At 38.1% G+C, this 19,558-nt stretch overlaps 1 protein-coding gene across 1 annotated transcript in view; it reads right to left on the bottom strand.

Annotated features, from left to right (window-relative positions):
- Positions 1-3,754: 3,754 nt before the first annotated feature.
- The window catches only part of LOC107400294 (uncharacterized), a 44,966-nt gene continuing 29,162 nt past the window's right edge, over positions 3,755-19,558 (bottom strand). The window contains exons 8-12 of the mRNA XM_076544071.1: positions 18,277-18,351; positions 15,625-15,709; positions 14,304-14,380; positions 10,385-10,459; positions 3,755-6,719 (exon numbers count right to left, since the gene is read on the bottom strand). Of these exons, the coding sequence (XP_076400186.1) occupies positions 6,617-6,719; positions 10,385-10,459; positions 14,304-14,380; positions 15,625-15,709; positions 18,277-18,351 (415 nt within the window). The 3' untranslated portion in view covers positions 3,755-6,616. The remainder of the gene's footprint in view (positions 6,720-10,384; positions 10,460-14,303; positions 14,381-15,624; positions 15,710-18,276; positions 18,352-19,558) is intronic.

A 19,558-nucleotide genomic window follows, 5' to 3' on the forward strand; every position in this document is an offset into this window, starting at 1 on the left:
ACTTAGAAGGTAAAGATGTAATACCATCCTCTCAGCAGCATTAAATACTGATTTTCAAGAAACCCCAGGCCTGGCATGATTACAAAAAGAGGAATGGGCTGACTAGGGAAGAAGAACAAAAGAACTACAGCTTGTATATAATAAAATACAAGGGGACTGCAAATCAAGCCTGGAAAGTTGAATCTGTGATGATAAATGACAACGGGATGATAACATCTTAATTTCCTGCAACACATTTTATTGTGAATGCATGCCTTGGGTGACAGGTAGTGTCTCATCAGCAAATGTCAGTGCCTGCTGTATTCATAGACACTAAGGGTTGCTTGTGAACACTGACAATGCCATAAAAGTTCCCATAGTACTCCCCATAAAGAAGAAAGGAGCCTGACTCCACTAGTATTTTTCAATACAAACGTCTGAAATGGAGTATATTCCTAACAGATGATACAGCATTTCTAGTCTGACACAGCAATATCAATCTTAAAAAAGAAGCAGTTGCTTCAGAAGCAGGAGGCTACTTCCTGCACAGAGAACAGAGCAGGTGACTGGGACTTACAATGCAGGGAATAAAACAATCCCTGCCTATGCTGATTTCAACAGGTTCTGACTCCTGTAAATGTCGGAAGCAGTCTGCTTTGTCTATCCAATATATAGTCGGGCTTTGGTCTTTTCCAGGACCCACTGTGTCCTGGAATATGGCCAAAGCCTGACTGAGAAGAGCTACCAATGCTGTCACTTTTATAAGGACTCCTGGCTTCTGATTGAAGGACAGTGTGCATTCAAATTCGTCTTAGCATAAGAACCAATAAGGACAGTGAACTCAATTCCAGCAGTGGAGGCAAATCCTGAGGTTACCTTGGAGATGAACACAGGAGCTGCTGACTCATTCTTGTCTCAGACCTGAGTACATGTAGCAGCAGAAGCAGCAAAACTGAAAGTGGATGAGAGGGGAAAGAACGTACTTGATCCTGAGTTCTCATTCCAATTATTAAAAGGAAAAAAACCTGTGGCACATAGGGCGAGATGATTTATCTTTTGCTGGTTTCTATCTCTTGCCTATCTACATGAAAGCCTCCATTTCTGCCTAGAGAAGGAACGATTGTGATTCTCTGGTGCCAGTTTCTGCTTGTTGCTACCAGTTTCTGATATGACATGGTTGCTTCCCCAAGAGAAATGATTAAATGCTTGAAATTAAGTTGTGACATGATATATATATATGATATATATATATATATATATATATATATATATACATGTGTGTGTGTGTGTGTGTGTGTGTGTGTGTGTGTGTAAATAGTGCCTGAAATGGGATGTTTGTATTGTTAATAGAGATGTGCTTTGAAGACCTGCTCAGAATATCCCTATATCATAGCTGGCAGTGTCATATTGATTAAGACTTAATCAGATGTATTCCTTTTAGAAAGATATATTCATGATAAATATATACCTTCACCAATCGCACATTTGTCTGCCTAATTTTTTTGTGTGGTTCCATACATGTCTGCATGCATTTGGCATTAATTTTGGCTCCACAGTGCCAATTCATACTCATAAAATTTCCTGTACAGGCATTGACATAGGAGATCACTTCCTAAATATAACTCCAGTAGCACAGGCACTGAGAGAAACAGTCAATCAATGGGACCTCTTGAATCTGAGAAACTATTGTAGAGCAATGGATACGGTCAACAAGGCAAAGCGACAGCGTACATAATGGGAAAAGATCTTCACCAACCCCACATCTGACAGAGGGCTGATATCCAGAATATATAAGGAACTCAAGAAATTAGACATCAAAATGACCAACAGTGCTATTAAGAAAGGGGCTATAGAACTAAACAGAGAATTCTCAGCAGATGAAACTCAAATGGCTGAAAGACATTTAAGGAATTACTCAACATCCCTAGTCATCAGGGAAATGCAAATCAAAACAACTCTGAGATACCACCTTACACCTGTCCGAATGGCTAAGATCAAAAACACTGAGTACACATTATGCTGGAGACAATGTGGAACTTGGAGAAATCTCCTCCACTGCTGGTGGGAATGCAAGCTTCTACAACCACTTTTGAAATCAATATGGCCCTTTCTTAGAAAATTGGGAATCAATCTCCCCCAAGATCCAGCTATACCACTCTTGGGCATATACCCAAGAAATGCTCAATCATACCACAAGAGCACTTGCTCAGCTATGTTTATATCAGCATTGTTTGTAAGAGCCAAAACCTGGAAATAACCTAGATGCCCTTCAACTGAAGAATGGATAAATAAATTGTGGCACATATATACAACGGAATACTACTCAGCAGAGAAAAACAATGACATCATGAGGTTTGCAGGCACATGGATAGATCTAGAAAAAATCATCCTGAGTGAGGAAACCCAGACTCAGAAAGACAAATATGGTATGTATTCACTCATAGGAGGATACTAGATATGGAACAAGGATGACTGGACTGCTACTCACATCACCAGTGAGGCTACCTGGAAAACAGGACCTCAAAAAGACACAGGGATCACCCGATGACGGAGAAATTAATGAGATCTACATGAACAGCCTGGGCATAAGTGGGAGCAAGGAACAGTGAGGGTAAAGGGAAAGAGAGCAGGAGATCCCACCTGGATCAAGAAAGAGAGGGAGAACAAGGAATAAGAGACCATGGTAAATGAAGACCACATGAGAAAAGGAAGAAACAAAGTGCTAAAGAGGTACGCAGAAATCCACAAAGATACCCTCACAAAAGACTGCTGGCAAAGACTGAGAGACAGCCGGGACTGACCTACTCTGGTGATGGGATGGCCAAACACCCTAATAGTTGTGCCAGAAACCCCATCAAAGACTGAGGAATCTGGATGCAGACATCCACGGCTAGGTCCCGGGTGGAGCGCTGGGAGTCTAATTACCGAGAAAGAGGAGGGTTTATATGAGCGAGAATTGTTGAAACCAAGGTTGGATAAAGCACAGGGACAAATAGCCAAACAGATGGAAACACATGAACTATGAACCAAAGGCTGAGGGGCCCCCAACTGGATCATGCCCTCAGAATAGGTGAGACAGTTGATTGGCTTGATCTGTTTGGGAGGCATCTAGGCAGTGGTACCAGGTCCTGGGCTCGCTGCATGAGTTAGCTGTTTGAAACCTGGGACTCATACAGGGACGCTTGGCTCAATCTGGGAGGAGGGGACTGGACCTGCTTGGACTGAGTCTACCAGGTTGATCTCAGTCCTCGGGGGTAGCCTTTATGTGGAGGTGGTGGGAATGGGGGGTGTGCTGGGGGGAAGAGGAGGGTGGCAGGAAGGGGGAGAACAAGGGAATCTGTGGCTATTATGTAGAACTGAATAGTATTGTAAAATAAAATTTAAAAAAATGTAAAAAAATTCCTGTTCAGGAATAATGTGTGATTATTCATATTTTGAACAAATTCACTACATTACCATCATAGATAGAGTCTGCAATTACTCCGCCATCCTTTGATCATGTACTTACTCTATTTTTTTTTATTTGTGTTCATGTAAAGTACCTGAGTATGCATGAATGTGAGCAAAAATATTAGCCCATGGGCAACATCTCAGGGCCTGAATAGTTGAGAAAATCTATCTTTCCACTTTTGTCAACTTATTAAATAATATAAGACACTCAAACATTTTTCACTGCAACATTCTTCCACAGGATACATTAGAATGTTCCCTGGATTTCATAGTGAAAGAATTTGCATCAACATGCAGTTGATGCAATTGCAAATATAGAGTTATGCTTAAATAGCCAGCACATCTTAGTGTCATGCAGAGTTGCACACCGATGTCACACTGATATAGCGTTTCCTCCTGGTATGAATGGTGATATATTGTGTACCCTAAATAATATATGTGAATATCACAGCAGAGAACACACCAATAGATTAAACTTAGTGGTTCCATACACCTGAAATCATATCAGTGTGGAAGCCGTGATCTGTTTTATCTGACAGCCTTCAAAACTACAAGAGATGACAAGGGATATACTCAGTCTATGAGAGAAATAAAGACAGGCATTGTTGGAATATACCTTTAATTTGAATGCTTGTTTGTCATTTGCCTTAACACCTACACTTAAGATCTCACACATTTAATCACAGTAATTGAAAGGTGCATATGCCATTAATCCCAGCACTAGGAAAGAAGTGATGGCTGGGCAGACAAAGGTGTATAAGGCCTTACGATAAAGGAACTAGAGGCTTTTTGCCTGGATAGCTTTCATCTAAGGACTCAGAGACATTCATTCAGAGGATTAATGGAGTTGGAAAAATGAGACATGGCAATGGATTATGCCTTTGTTTCTCCCATCTGTCATAATTTACCCCAATATGAGCTTCTGGTTTTTTCTTTGTTTTGTTTTTTTTCTTATTTAAAATCCATCTACTATTTGTACAACAGTTATGGCATTTGCCAGGTATTTTAAGCAAACTGTCCATTAAAACTCAGGGATTTTATTTTCACTATCCACTACCTATGTCTTCACTACAAGAATTGGATAGTGATGCAAAATATCATATTTTCATTGTATATTCTAATAATTTTTCAAAGTTCTACATAATTTTGAACAGTGATCTTGCTGATATACCCATCTACATTGTTGAGTAGACTATATTCAGGAAAACATAAAGTACCTTGATGGATTTTTCTCAGAAAACACACACATATTGTGATTATGCAACCAATAACTCCATGAATTTTCTTTCTCTGACTCTATCCTTTTTTTCCATCACTTCCAAACTTGGTTGTCTGCTTTATAGATAAAAACATAGTATCTCAACACTTCTTTTGTAATCCCTCGTACATGAATCAGAGCTACACTGAGGAATGTCCTGCATTTCAAAATATCAGAATACTGAAAAGTTATGTTCTCTCTTCTTCTTTAAAAACTAATGTCATTCTAACACTTCTTGGCACGATGAAGCTTCTATTGACTGCTTACTAAGCCATTAATACAGCCACTATTTCCACTCGTATCCTCCTGGTTCTGTGAATTAGAAAATTGCAGCTGAACGAACTATAAAAATGTCAGTAAAATTGATAAATTTACAACCATCTCCACTTGTTAGAAACAAGTGTAAATGCCTCAAAACACTTAGTAATGAGGCCCATGGTCTAATCACCTCTTATTCAACCTTGCTGGAAAAGCAAGCTCAGATCTCACTAGCAAAACCCCGTAAGTTCCCATCTATGTACCCTTTCAAGGTTGGCATCAAATGTCTCTAATCAGAGGTGTTCCATCATGCAAAATTTGGAAAATAATGCAAGAATGTACAGAAGAGTTCTTTCTATATGCCTGTCAGGCTTGGCTGTACTGTGTGTGATTTTACTTGACTTCATCTCTCCCACCCAGAAAGCATCAATAGTCTATGTCAAAGAGAAGGCAGAAAAAATCTATCAGATTCAGAGGTGGTAGATGAATTTGTGGGAACAGTGCTATCTAGTGTCCAATGTATTATAGGAATTCAGAGGCTGATGTTACAGAGACAAAACTGCACAGTTACATAAAAACAAACAAACAAACAAATCATAACGAAGAACAAAGAATCTAGTGTGTGAATATCTTAGAAGGGAAATATGTAACACCATCCTCTCGGCACTAGTAAATAACTGATTTCCAAAGAAAATTCAAGGCTGGCTTCATGACAAAAAGAGGAATGGGATGACTAGGAAAGAAGAACAAAAGAACTACAGCTTGTATTTGCCAAAATACAAGGAGAATGCAAATCAAGCTTGCAACGTTGAATTTGGGAGTATAACCTTGGAAAGTTGAATCTGTGAATATAAATGACAACAGGATGATAACATCTTAATATCCTGCACTATAATTTTTTGTGATCGAAGGTAGGGTCTCAACAGCAAATATCACTGTGTGATATATTCATAGGCTCTAAGGTTTCTTGTGAACACTGACATTGCCAAAATACAAGGAGAATGCAAATCAAGCTTGCAACGTTGACTTTGTGAGTATAAATGACAACAGGATGATAACTGTTTAATATCCTGCAATACATTATATTGTGAACGTCTGCATTTTGTGACAGGTAGGGTCTCAGCAGCAAATTTCCCTGCATGATATATTCATAGACTCTATGTATTCTTGTGAACACTGACAATGCCAGAGTAGTTCCCACTGTGTCCTCCCAGGGTGAAGAAAGGAGCCTGACTCCACTAGCATCTATCATATATTAATGTATGCAATGGACTACCGAGCTAAGAGATGATACAGCATTTCAAATCTGACAGAGATATCAAATCTTAACAGAGAAGCAGTTGCTTCAAAAGGAGGATGCTACTTCCTGCACAGGAGACAGAGCAGGTGACTAGGACTTATAAAGCTGGGAATGAAAAAATCCCTGCCTTTGCTTATTTCCACAGGCTCTGACTCCTGTACATGTCAGGAGCAGTCTGCCTTGCCTATCCAATGTATAGTCGGGCTTTAGCCACACCCAAGACCCAGTGTGTCCTGGAATATGGCCAGAGCCTTACTGGTAAGTGCTCGCAATTGTGTCTCTTTTATAAGCACTTCTTGCTTCTGATTGAAGGACAGTGTGCATTCAAATTCATCGGAGAATAAGAACCAATAAGGACAGTGATCTCAGTTTTAGCAATGGAGGCAAATCCTGAGGTTACCTTGGAATGAACACAGGAGCTGCTGACTCATTCTTGTCTCCCTCTGAATACATGCAGCAGCAGAAGCAGCGAAACTGAAAGAGGATGAGCAGGAAAGAATGTAATTGATCCTGATTCCTCACTGCAATTATCAAAAAGAAAAATACAACCAGTGTCATGTAGGGTGTGATCCTTCATCCCTCTGCTGGTGTCCACATCCTGCCTATCTACATGAAAGCCTCCGATTATTCCTAGAGATGGACGATTATGATTCTCTGCTGCCAGTTGCTTCTTGCTGACAGTTTCTGATATGACATGTTAGCTTCCCAACAGAAATGATTAAATGCTTGAAGTTAGCAAAACACACACACACACACACACACACACACACACACGCGCGCGCGCGTTTGTTTGTGGGGGGGGGGAGTGCAGGTGTGTGTGTACATAGTGCCAGAAATTAGATGTTTGTATTCTAAATAGAGACGTGACTTTGAATACCTGCTCTGAACATCCCTAAATTGCATATCGTATCTTATAGTGTCATGTTGATTAAGCAATAATCTGATGTATTCCTTTTAGAAAGACATATTCATGATACATATATACCTTCAGCAATTGTATATTTGTCTGTTTGATTATTGCTGTGGTTCCACATGTCTGCATGCATTTGGCATTAATTTGGTTTCACAGTGCGAGTTCATATTCATGCAATTCCTCTTCAGATTTAACGTGTAACTACTGAAATTTTGATCAAATTCACTGCATTCCCTTCACTAGATTCCCTCTAGTCTGCAATCACTATTCCACCCTTGATCATGTACTTGCTCTATTTTTGGTTATCTGTGTTCATGCAAAGCACCTGTGTATGCATGAGTATGAGAACAACTAGCCCATGGGCAGAATACCAGGACTAGAATACATGAGATAATCTAACTTTCAAACTTGTCATCTTACTAAAACATATAAGCCACTCATACATTTTTCACTTCACCATTCTTCCACAGGATACACTAGATATTCCCTGGGTTTTAGAGTGAAAGAATTATGCATGCATATGCAGCTGATACAGTTTCAAGAGTACAGGAATGCTTAAATAGCCATCACATTTTAGTGGCATGCAAAGGTGCACACCAAAGTCAGATTGACATAGAATTTCTCCCAGGTATATGTGGTGATATATTGTGTAACCTAAAGAATGTACTTGAAGATCAGAACACAGAACAAGCCACTAGATTCAAGGTAGAGGTCAGGGAGTAGTTGCACACACCTGAAATCCTACCACGTGAGAAGCAGAGATCTGTGTGTATATCATCGCCCCCAAAGATACCCTGAACTACATGGGACTGACTGGGTCTAAGGGAGAAACTAAGCCAGGCATTATTGGAATACACCTTCAATTCTAGTACTGGTGGTCATTTTCCTTTAACACCTGCACTTGACATCTCACACCTTTAATCCCAAGATTTGGGAAGCACATATGCCATTAATCCCAGCACTAGGAAAGTAGTGATGGCTGGGCACACTAAGGTAGATAAGACCCGAGGAAACAGGAACTAGAGGCTTTTCACCTGGATAGCATTTGGCTAAGGACTCAGAACATTTATTCAGAGGATTAATGGATTTGGCAAAGTGAGACTTGGCAATATCTTGTTCTTTTGTTTCTCCCATGTTGAGAATTACTCCAATATCAGATTTGAAGTTTTCATTTTTAATTAAAATGTCCATCTACTATTTATACACAGTCATGAAATTCCCAGAATATGTTAAGCAAACTGTCCTGTAAAACTCAGGTGATTACTCTCACTATCCACTCACTATGCCTTTGTCCTAGAATTGGATAGTAATAGAAAATGCCATATTTTCATTTGTATATTGTAATAATATTTCCAAGTTCTTCATAATTCTGAACAGTTAGCTTGATGATATATCCATCTACATTGGGGTGTAGAATATATTCAGGATAATATAGAATGCCTTGATGGATATTCCTCAGAAAATACACACATGCTGTTATTATGCAAGTAATAACTTCATAAAATTCCTATCGCTGATGCTATTCTTTTTTTCCACCACTTTCAAACGTGGTTGTCTGCTTCCTATATAGAAACATAGTATCTCCACACCTCTTTTGTAATCCCTCACACATGTATCAAGAGCTATACTGAGGAATGTCCTGCATTTAAAATATCAGAATACTGATAAGTTATGTTCTCTCTTCTTCTTTTTAAAAATCATGTCATTATAACACTTCTTGGCATGATGAAGCTTCTATTGACGGATTACTAAGCCATTAATACAGCTATAATTTCTTCTCAAATCCCTGGGCACCATTAATTAAAGCTGCAGCTTACAGAACTGTAAAAAAAGTCAGTAAAATTGATCAATTTACCTCCATCTCCAATTGTTAGAAACAAGTGTAGATGCTACAAAACACTTAGTAATCTCCCCATGGTCTAATCAACTCTTATGCAGCCTTGCTGGTAAAACAAGCTCAGATCTCACTAGCAAAACCCTGAGGGCTCCCATATATGTACCCTTTCAATGTTGCCATCAAATATCTCTAATTAGAGGTCTTCCATCATGCACTATTTGGGAAATAAAGCAAGAATGTGCAGGAGGGTTCTTTCTATATGCCTGTCAGGCTTAGCTCTACTGTGTGTGATGTTACTTGACTAAATCTCTCCCACCCAGAAAGCATCAATAGTCTATGTCAAAGAGAAGATAGAAAAAAATCTAACAGATTTAGGAGTGGGAACAGTGAATGAATCTGTGGGAACAGTGCTATCTAGTGTCCAATGTATGATAAGACATAGAATTCAGAGGCTGTGGGTACAGGGACAAAATCTACACATTTACACAAAAAACAAACAAACAAATCATAGTCAAGAACAAAGTCATATGGTGTGTGAATAACTTAAAAGGGAAATATGTAATACCATCCTCTTGCCACCAGTAAATAATTGATTTCCAACAAAGTTCAGCCCTGCTTGATGACATAAAAAGGAACAGGATTTCTTAGCCAGAAGAACAAAGGAACTACAGCTTGTAAATGCCAAAATACAAGGAGAATGCAAATCAAGCTTGCAACGTTGAATCTGTAAGTGTAAATGACAACAGAATGATATCCTGCAATACATTATATTGTGAACATCTGCATTTTGTGACAGGTAGGGTCTCAGCAGCAAATGTCATTGCATGATATATTCATAGAATTCAAAGCCTCTTGTGAACACTGACAATGCCAGAGTAGTTCCCACTGTATCCTCCCATGGTGAAATTGCCTGACTCCACTAGCATCTGTCACATACATAGGTCTTCAATTGACTACCTTGCTAACATAACAGATGATACAGCGTTTCAAGTCTGACACAGCAATATCAAATCTTAACAGAGAAGCAGTTGCTCTAGGAGCAGGATGCTACTTCCTGCACAGGAGATAGAGCAGGTGACTAGAAGTTATAAGGCTGGATATGAAGTAATACCTGCCTTTGCTTGGATTTCCACAGGCTCTGAGTCCTGTACATGACAGGAGCAGGCTGCATTGTCTATCCAATGTATAGTCGGGCTTTAGTCATACCCAGGATCAACTGTGTCCTGGAATATGGCCAGAGCCTGACTGGTCAGAGCTCACAATGCTGTCTCTTTTATAAGCACTTCTTGCTTCTGATTGAAGGACAGTGTGCATTCAAATTCATCATAGAATAAGAACCAATAAGGACAGTGATCTCAGTTTTAGCAATGGAGGCAATCCTGAGGTTACCTTGGAGATGAACACAGGAGCTGCTGACTCATTCTTGTCTCCCTCTGAATACATGTACAAGCAGAAGCAGCAAAACTGAAAGTGGATGAGAGGGAAAGAACGAAATTGATCCTGAGTCCTCACTCCAATTATCAAAAAGAAAAATACAACCAGTGGCATGTTGGGAGTGATCCTTTATCCCTCTGCTGGTGTCTACATCCTGACTATCTACATGAAAGCCTCCACTTCTTCCTAGAGATGTACAATTGTGATTCTCTGCTGCCAGTTGCTTTTTGCTGCTGACAGTTTCTGATATGACATGTTAGCTTCCCCAACAGAAATGATTAAATGCTTGAAATTCAGTTGTGACATGAGCAATATATATATAATGTGTGTGTGTATGTGTGTGTCTGTGTGTGTGTGGGTGTGTAGTGCCTGAAAATGGATGTTTGTATGTTTGTATTCTAAATAGAGATATGAATTTGAAGACTTGCTCTGAACATTCTTAAATTGCATATCCTATCTTACAGTTTCATGTTGATTAAGGAATAATCTGATGTTTTCCTTTTAGAAAGATATATTCATGATATATATATATATATATATACCTTAGGCAATTGGACATTTGTCAGTTTGATTTTTGGTGTGGTTCTACAAATGTCTGCATGCATTTGAAATTAATTTTGGTTTCACGGTACCACTTCACGCTCTTAAAATTTCCTCTTCAGTACTAACATGTAACTTTTGAAATTTTGTACAAATTTATTGCATACCCTTCACTAGAATCTCTCTTGTCTGCAATTACTACTCCATCATTTGATCATGTACTTGCTCTATTTTTGGTTATCTGTATTCCTTTAAATCATCTGAGTATGCATGGGCTTGAGAATAACTAGTAGCCCATGGGTAGAATACCAGGGATAGAATAGTAGAAAAAAACTGTCGCCGGGCGGTGGTGGCGCACGCCTTTAATCCCAGCACTCGGGAGGCAGAGCCAGGTGGATCTCTGTGAGTTCAAGGCCAGCCTGGACTACCAAGTGAGTCCCAGGAAAGGCGCAAAGCTACACAGAGAAACCCTGTCTCGAAAAAACCAAAAAAAAAAAAAAAACTGTCTTTCCACTTTTGTCTGCTTACTAAAAAATGTAAGCCACTCATACAATTTTTTAATTCACCATTCTTCCACATGATACACTAGAATGTTCCCTGGGATTTATAGTGAAAGTATTATGCATGAATATGCAGCTGATACAGTTTCCAGACTACAGGTATGCTTAAATGGCCATCACATATTAGTGGTATGCAGTGATGCACATCAAAGTCAGATAGAGATAGTGTTTCTCTCATGTATGTGTGGTCATATATTTTGTTCCCTAAAGAATGTGCCTGAAGACCAGAACACAGAACAAGCCACTAGAGTAAACATAGAGGCAAGGAAGTGGTGGCAAACATCTGAAATCCCATTACTTGGGAAGCAGAGATCTGTGTTTATCTCTGAGCCTTCAAAGCTTTGCTGGATTAGATGGGATTGATTCATTCTAAGGAAGAAACAAAGCCAGGCATTATTGGAATACACCTTTAATTCTTGTACTTGGTAGTCATTTGCCTTTAATACCTGCACTTGAGATCATACACATTTAATCCCAGGATTTGGGAAGCACTTATGCCATTAATCCCAGCACTAGAAAAGAAGTGATGGCTGGACACACTAAGGTATATAAGGCCAGAAGAAACAGGAACTAGAGACTTTTCTCCTGGATAGCTTTTGGCTAAGGACTCAGAGACATTCATTCAGAGGATTCATGGAGTTGGTAGAGTGAGACATGGCAGTGTCATTCTTTTGTTTATCCCATGTATCAGAATTTAAGCCAAAATCAGCTTCCGATATTTCATCTTTAATTAAAAAGTGCATCTACTATTTGTACACAGTTAGGAAATTCCCATAATATGTTAAGCAAAGTGTCCAGTAAAACTCAGGTATTTTACTCTATCCACTCACTTTGCCTTTGTCCTAGAATTGGATGGCAATAAAACTGCCATATTTTAATTTGTATATTCTAATAATATTTCCAAGTTCTTCATAATTATGAACAGTTAGTTTGCTGATATATCCATCTACATTATGGTGTAGACTATGTTCAGGAAAGCATAAATTATTTTGATGGATATTCCTCAGAAAAGACATACGTTTTGTGATTACACAAGTAATAACTTCATAAATTTCCTATCTCTGATGCTATCCATGTTTTCCACCACTTTCAAACGTGGTTGTCTGAGTCCTAGATCAAAATATAGGATCAACCCAGTATCTCCACACTTCTTTCCATGTATCTCATACATTGCACAAGAGCTATACTGAGGAAATATCCTAGACTTCAAAATATCGAAATATGAAAAGTTATGTACTCTCTTCTTCTTTTAAAAAAATAATGTCATTTTATCATTTCATAGCATGATCAAGCTTCTATTGACTGCTTCCTAATCCATTTATATAGCTATTTTGTTTCTAATACACTCTTGGCTCTGTTATTTTCAAACTGCAGGTAACAGCACCTAAAAAATATCATTAAAATTGATAAATTTACCATCATATCCACTTGTCATAAAGAATTGTAGGTGCTTCAAAACACTTAGTAATCAGCCCCATGGTCTAATCAAGTCTTACACAGCCTTTCTGGTAAAGCAAGCTCAGGTCTCACATCAAAATTCTTTGGGTTCCCATATATGTTACTGTTGGATCTGGGCATCAAATGTCTCTAACTAGAGTCTTCCATCATGGACTAGATGGGAAATAAAGCAAGGATGTGCAGTTGGGGTCTCTCTATATGCCTGGCAGGTTTGGGTGTACTATTAGTGATGTTACTTGACTTCACCTCTCAAACCCAGAAAGCATCAATATTCTATGTTGTAAAGAAGGCAGAAAAAATATAACAGATTCAGAGGTGGTAGATGAATCCATAGGAACAGTGTTATTTAAATTCCAACGTATTATAAGACAGAGGAGTTCATAGGTGGAGGTTACAGAGACAAGATCTGCACACTTATAGAACAAACCAAAAAATGGAAACAAATAAACAAATTATAACCAAGAAGAAATGGAGTATGAATTATTTAGAATGTAAATATAAAATGCCATCCACTCAGCACCAGTAAATCGTAGATTTGCAACAAATCTCATGTCTGGCCTCAGGAAATAAAGATGAATGGGCTAGGGCTTTTAAATGGCAAAATACAAGGAGACATCGAATCAAGCTGCGAAAGATTAAACTGTGATGACATATTGCAAAAGGGTGATCAAAACAATTACTTGTACTACATTTAATTGTGAAAGCATGCCTTTTTATGATAGTTAAGATTTCTTCAAAAAATGTCACTAAATATTATATATCTAAAATCTAGGGGTTGGTAGTGAACACTCACTATGCCGTAATAGTTCCCACAGTATCTTTCCAGGTTGAAGAAAAGAACCTGACTCTGCCAGTATCTGTCATATACTAAGGTATGCAATGGACAACGTTCCTAACAGATGATACAGCATTTCAAGTCTGACACAGCAATATCAAATCTTAACAGAGAAGCAGTTGCTTTAGGAGCAGGATGCTACGTCCTGCACAGGAGACAGAGCAGGTGACTAGTACTTATAATCCTCGGAATCAAACAATCGCTGCTTTTGCTGGGATTTCCACAGGCTGTGACTCCTGTACATGTCAGGAGCAGTCTTCCTTGCCTATCCAATGTATAGTCGGGCTTTAGCCACACCCAGGACCCACTGTGTCCTGGAATATGGCCAGAGCCTGACTGGTAAGAGCTCACAATGCTGTCTCTTTTATAAGCACTCCTTGCTTCTGATTGAAGGACAGTGTCCATTCAAATTCATCGGAGAATAAGAACCAATAAGGACAGTGATCTCCATTCCAGCATTGGAAGCAAATCCTGAGGTTACCTTGTAGATGAACACAGGAGCTGTTGAATCATTCTTGTCAGCCTCTGAATGAATACATGTAGCAGCAGAAGCAGTGACTGAAAGTCGATGAGAGGGAAAGAACGAATGTGATGCTGAGTTCTCACTCCAATTATTAAAAGGAAAAAAAAGTGTGGCAAGTGGTGGGTGTTCATTTATCCCTCTGCTTGTGTCTACATCCTGCCAATCTACAAAAGCTTCCATTTCTTCCTAGAGATGGACGACTATTATTCTCTGGAGTCAGTTGCTACTTGTTGCTGACAGTTTCTGATATGACATGTTAGCTTCCCCAACAGAAATGATGAAATGCTTGAAATTCAGTTGTTACAAGAACAGTATACACACACACACACACACACACACACACACAGATATATATATATATATATATATATATATATATATATATATATATATGTATGTATACACACACACACACACACACACACACACACATACATGCATATGTATGGTTTTATATGAATGCCTGAAATGGAATGCTTGTATTGAAAATAGAGAGTTGACTTTGAAGCCCTGCTCTGAAAATCCCCAATTTGCATATCATAGCTTAAAGTGTTATGTTGATTAAGCAATAATCTGATATATTCCTTTCAGAAAGTAATACTCATGATGCATATATACCTTCAGCAATTGCACATTTGTCTGTTCGATTTTTGGTGTGGTTCTACACATTTGCATGCATTTTGCATTACTTTCAGTTTCACAATTTCAATTCATACTCATACAATTTCCTGTGCAGTAAAATGTGATTATTGAAATTTTGAACAAATTTGGTACATTCACCTCATTATAAATAGTCCTCAAGGACTACTCATTGTTTTTTCATGTACTAGCTCTATTTTTTGTTTTCTTTGTTCATGTAAAGCACCTGAGTATGCATGGATATGAGAACAACTACTAGCTCATGGACATCATCTCAGGGCTAGAATAATTGAGAAAAAAAAAACTTTCCACTTTTGTCAGATTAGTAAATAATATAAGCCACTCATACATCTGTCACTTCACCATTCTTCCATAGGATACATTTGAATGTTCCCTGGTTTTCATAGTGAAAGAATTATGTATTTATATGGAGCTGATACAATTTCAAGAGTAGAGATATGCTTAAATAGCCATCACATTTCAGTGGAATGATGAGGTGCACATCAATGTGAGGTAAACATAGTGTGAATCCCAGGTTCGTATGGTGATATAGTGTGTACCACAATTAATGTGCCTGAAAAACACAGCAGAGAACAAGCCTCTAGATTAAACATAGAGGACAGGAAGTGGTGGGACACACCTGTAATCCTATCACTGGGGAAGCAGAGATCTCTTGGTATCTCAGGGCCTCAAAGCCTCCTTGAACTACATGTGATTGACTCAGTCTAGGATAGAAACAAAGACAGGCATTGTTGGAATACACTTTTAAGTCTAATACTCAGTAGTCATTTGCCTTTAACTCCTGTACTAGCGATCTCACTCCTTTAATCCCAGTATTTGAGAAGCACTTATGCCATTAATTACAGCACTAGGAAAGAATTGATGGCTGGGCAGACAAAGGTGTATACAACCTGAAGAGACAGGAACTAGAGGCTATTTGCCTGGATAGCTTTGGGCTAGGGAATAAGAAACATGCTTTCAAAAGGTTCATGGAGTTGGCAAAGTTAGACATGGTAGTGGCTTATTACTTTGTTTCTCCTACCTATCACAATTTACCACAATATCAGCTTCTGTTTTTTTAAATTAAAAGTCCATTTACTATTTTTACAACAGTTATGGATTTTGCTGAAAACATTAAGGAAACAGCCAAAACACTCAGGTATTTTACTGTAACTATCCACTCACTATGCCTTGTGTCCTAGAATTGGATAGGAAAGCAAAATGTCATATTTTCATTTGTATATTCTAATAATATTTCCAAGGTCTTCATAATTCAGAGCAGTTAGCTTCCTGATATGTCCATCTACATTGTGATATAGCCTATAAACATATAAAAATAAAGTAACTTGAGGGATATTCCTCAGAGAACACACACAATTTGTGATTATGAAACCCAGTCTCTATAAATTTCCTATCTCTGACGATATCGCTTGTCTCCCATAACTTCTAAACTTGGTTGTTTGACTCCTGGATGAAAACCTTATTTTTTTTTTTTTTTTTTTTTAGAATCAACCCAGTTCCTCCACTTTTCTTTTGTAATCTGACATACATGGTACAAGAGATACATTGGAATGTCCTGCACTTCAAAATACTGGAATATTGAAAAGTTATATTCTCTCTTCTCCTCTCCTCCTCTTCCTCCTCCTCCTCCTCAGTCTTCGTCTTTGTTGTTTCTTCTTCTTCTTCTTCTTCTTCTTCTTCTTCTTCTTCTTCTTCTTCTTCTTCTTCTTCTTCTTCTTCTTCTTAAAAATAAAGTCTATTAATGATTCTTGGCAATTTTAAACTCTATTGACTGCTTAATACGCCATTAAAATATCTATTATTTGTACTCACCACCACCATCCCCGCTCTGTTAATTTGCAAATTGCGGATTACAGGACTATAAAACCTTGGTAAAATTGATCATTTTACCACATACTCAAATTGTTAAAAACAAGTGTAGACCTTTCAAAACACCTAGTAACCATGCCTATGATCTAATCACCTCTTATGAGGCCTTGCTGATAAACTAAGCTCACATCTCACTAGCAAAACTCTGTGGGCTCCCTTAAATGTACCCATTGGAACCAGGCATCAAATGTCACTAATCAGAGGTGTTCCATCATGCACTATTTGGGTAATAAAGCAAGAATGTACACATAGGGTCTTTCTAAATTCTTTGCAGGCTTGGGAGTACTACTTTTGATATTATGCGACTTCATCTCTCCCACCCAAAAAGCATCAAAAGTCTATGTAGAACACAAGGCAGAAAAAGATCTAACAGATTCAGAGTTAGTAGATGAATTCATAAGAACAGTGTTACTTCGACTCCAATGTATTATCAGACATAGGAAATCAGAGACTGAGATTAGAGAAATACGATCTACACAATTACAAATAAAACAATCAAAAAAAGCATAAGGAAGAACAAGGAAATCTGGTGTGTGAATTACTTTCAAGGTAAATATGTAAATCTATCCTCTTAGCACCAGTAAATAATTGATTTCCAACAAAGCTAACGCCTGACCTAATGACATAAAGAGGAATGGGCTGACTAGGAAAGAAAAAGAAAAGAACTATATAGCTTGTATAGGCAAAAATAAAATAGGAAGGGAAATCAAGCTTGGAAAGCTGAATCTGTGATGATAAATGAAAACTGATGATAAAATCTTAATACCCTGCACTACATTTTATTTTGAATGCATGCCTTGGGTGACAGGTAGTGTCTCATTAGCAAATGTCACTATGTCATATATTCATTGACACAATGGGTTGATTGTGAACACTGACAATGCCATATCAGTTCCCACAGTATCCTCCCAGAGTGAAGAAAGGAGCCTGACACCAAAAGCATCTGTCATATATAAGGTCTGAAATAGATTACATTCCTAACATATGATAAGGAATTTTAAGTCTGACATAGCAATATCAATCTTAAAAAAGAAGCAGTTACTTCAGAAGAATGATGCTACTTTCTGCACAGGAGACAGAGCAGGTGACTAGGGAATCACTATAATGCTGGGAAAAAAACAATCCCTGTCTTTGCTGATTTCCACAGGCTCTGACCCCTGTACATGTCAGGAGCAGTCTGCCTTGCCTATCCAATGTATAGTCGGGCTTTAGTCATACCCAGGACCCACTGTGTCCTGGAATATGGCCAGAGCCTGACTGGCCAGAGCTTACAATGTTGTCGCTTTTATAAGCACTCCTTGCTTCTGATCGAAGGACAGTGTGCATTCAAATTCATTGTAGAATAAGAACCAATAAGGACAGTGGTCTCAATTTCAGCAATGGAGGCAAATCCTGAGGTTACCTTGGAGATGAACACAAGAGCTGCTGAATCATTCTTGTCTCCCTCTGAATACATGTAGAAGCAGAAGCAGTGAAACTGAAAGTGGATGACAGGGAAACAACATAATTGATCCTGAGTTCTCATTTAAATTATTAAAAGGGGAAAAAAAAACCTCTGGCATGTAGGCCATGAACATTTATCCCTCTGCTTATTTCTACATCCTGCCTATCTACACAAAACCCTTCTTTTCTGCCTAGAGATGCACAATTGTGAATCTCTGCTGCCAGGTTCTGCTTGCTGCTGACAGTTTCTGATATGTCATGATAGCTTCCCCAATAGAAATGTTTAAATAATTGACATTCAGTAGTGACCTGAGATATATATATATATATATATATATATATATATATATATATACACACACAGGTATATATATATATATATATATATATATATATATATATATATATATATACACGTGTGTGTGTGTGTGTGTTTGTGTGTGTGTGTGTGTGTGTGTGTGTACATAGTGCCTGAAATGGGATGCTTGTATTGTAAATAGAGATGTGACTTTGACGCCCTGTTCTGAACATTCCTAAGTTATATATTGTATCTTACAGTGTCATGCTGATTAAGTAATAATCTGATCTATTCCTTTTAGAAGGATATATTCATGATACATATATACATTCAGCTATTGAACATTTGTGTGTTTAATTTTTGTGTGGTTCCACAAATGTCTGCATGCATTTGGCATTAATTTTGGTTCCACCATACCAATTCATACTCATAAAATTTCCTTTTCAGGATTAATGTGTAGTTATTGAAAATTTGAACAAATTCACTAAATTCTCTTCACAGATTTAGTCTGTAATCACTAGTCCATCCTTTATCATGTAGTAGCTCAATTTTTTGTTATCTGTGTTCATGTTATGCACCTGAGTATGCATGCATATGAGAATTAATATTGGCCCATGGACAGCATCTCAGGGCTAGAATAGAAGAGAAAATCTATCTTTCCACTTTTGTTAGCTTACTAAATAATATAAGACACTCACACATTTTTCACTTCACCATTCTTTCACAAAATTATACATTATACATTATAATGTTGCCTGGTTTTCATAGTGAAAGAATTATGCATCAACATGTAGCTGATGCAATTGCAAGAGTAGAAGTATGCTTAAATAGCCAGCACATTTTAGTGGCATGCAGAGGTGCACACCAATGTCAGATTGACATAGAGTTTCTTCCAGGTATGTGTGGTGATCTTTTGTGTACCCTAAATAATGTGCTTGAAGAT

This window comes from Peromyscus maniculatus, chromosome 1 (assembly GCF_049852395.1).
Source record: "Peromyscus maniculatus bairdii isolate BWxNUB_F1_BW_parent chromosome 1, HU_Pman_BW_mat_3.1, whole genome shotgun sequence".
NCBI classification, from domain to species: Eukaryota; Metazoa; Chordata; class Mammalia; order Rodentia; family Cricetidae; genus Peromyscus; species Peromyscus maniculatus.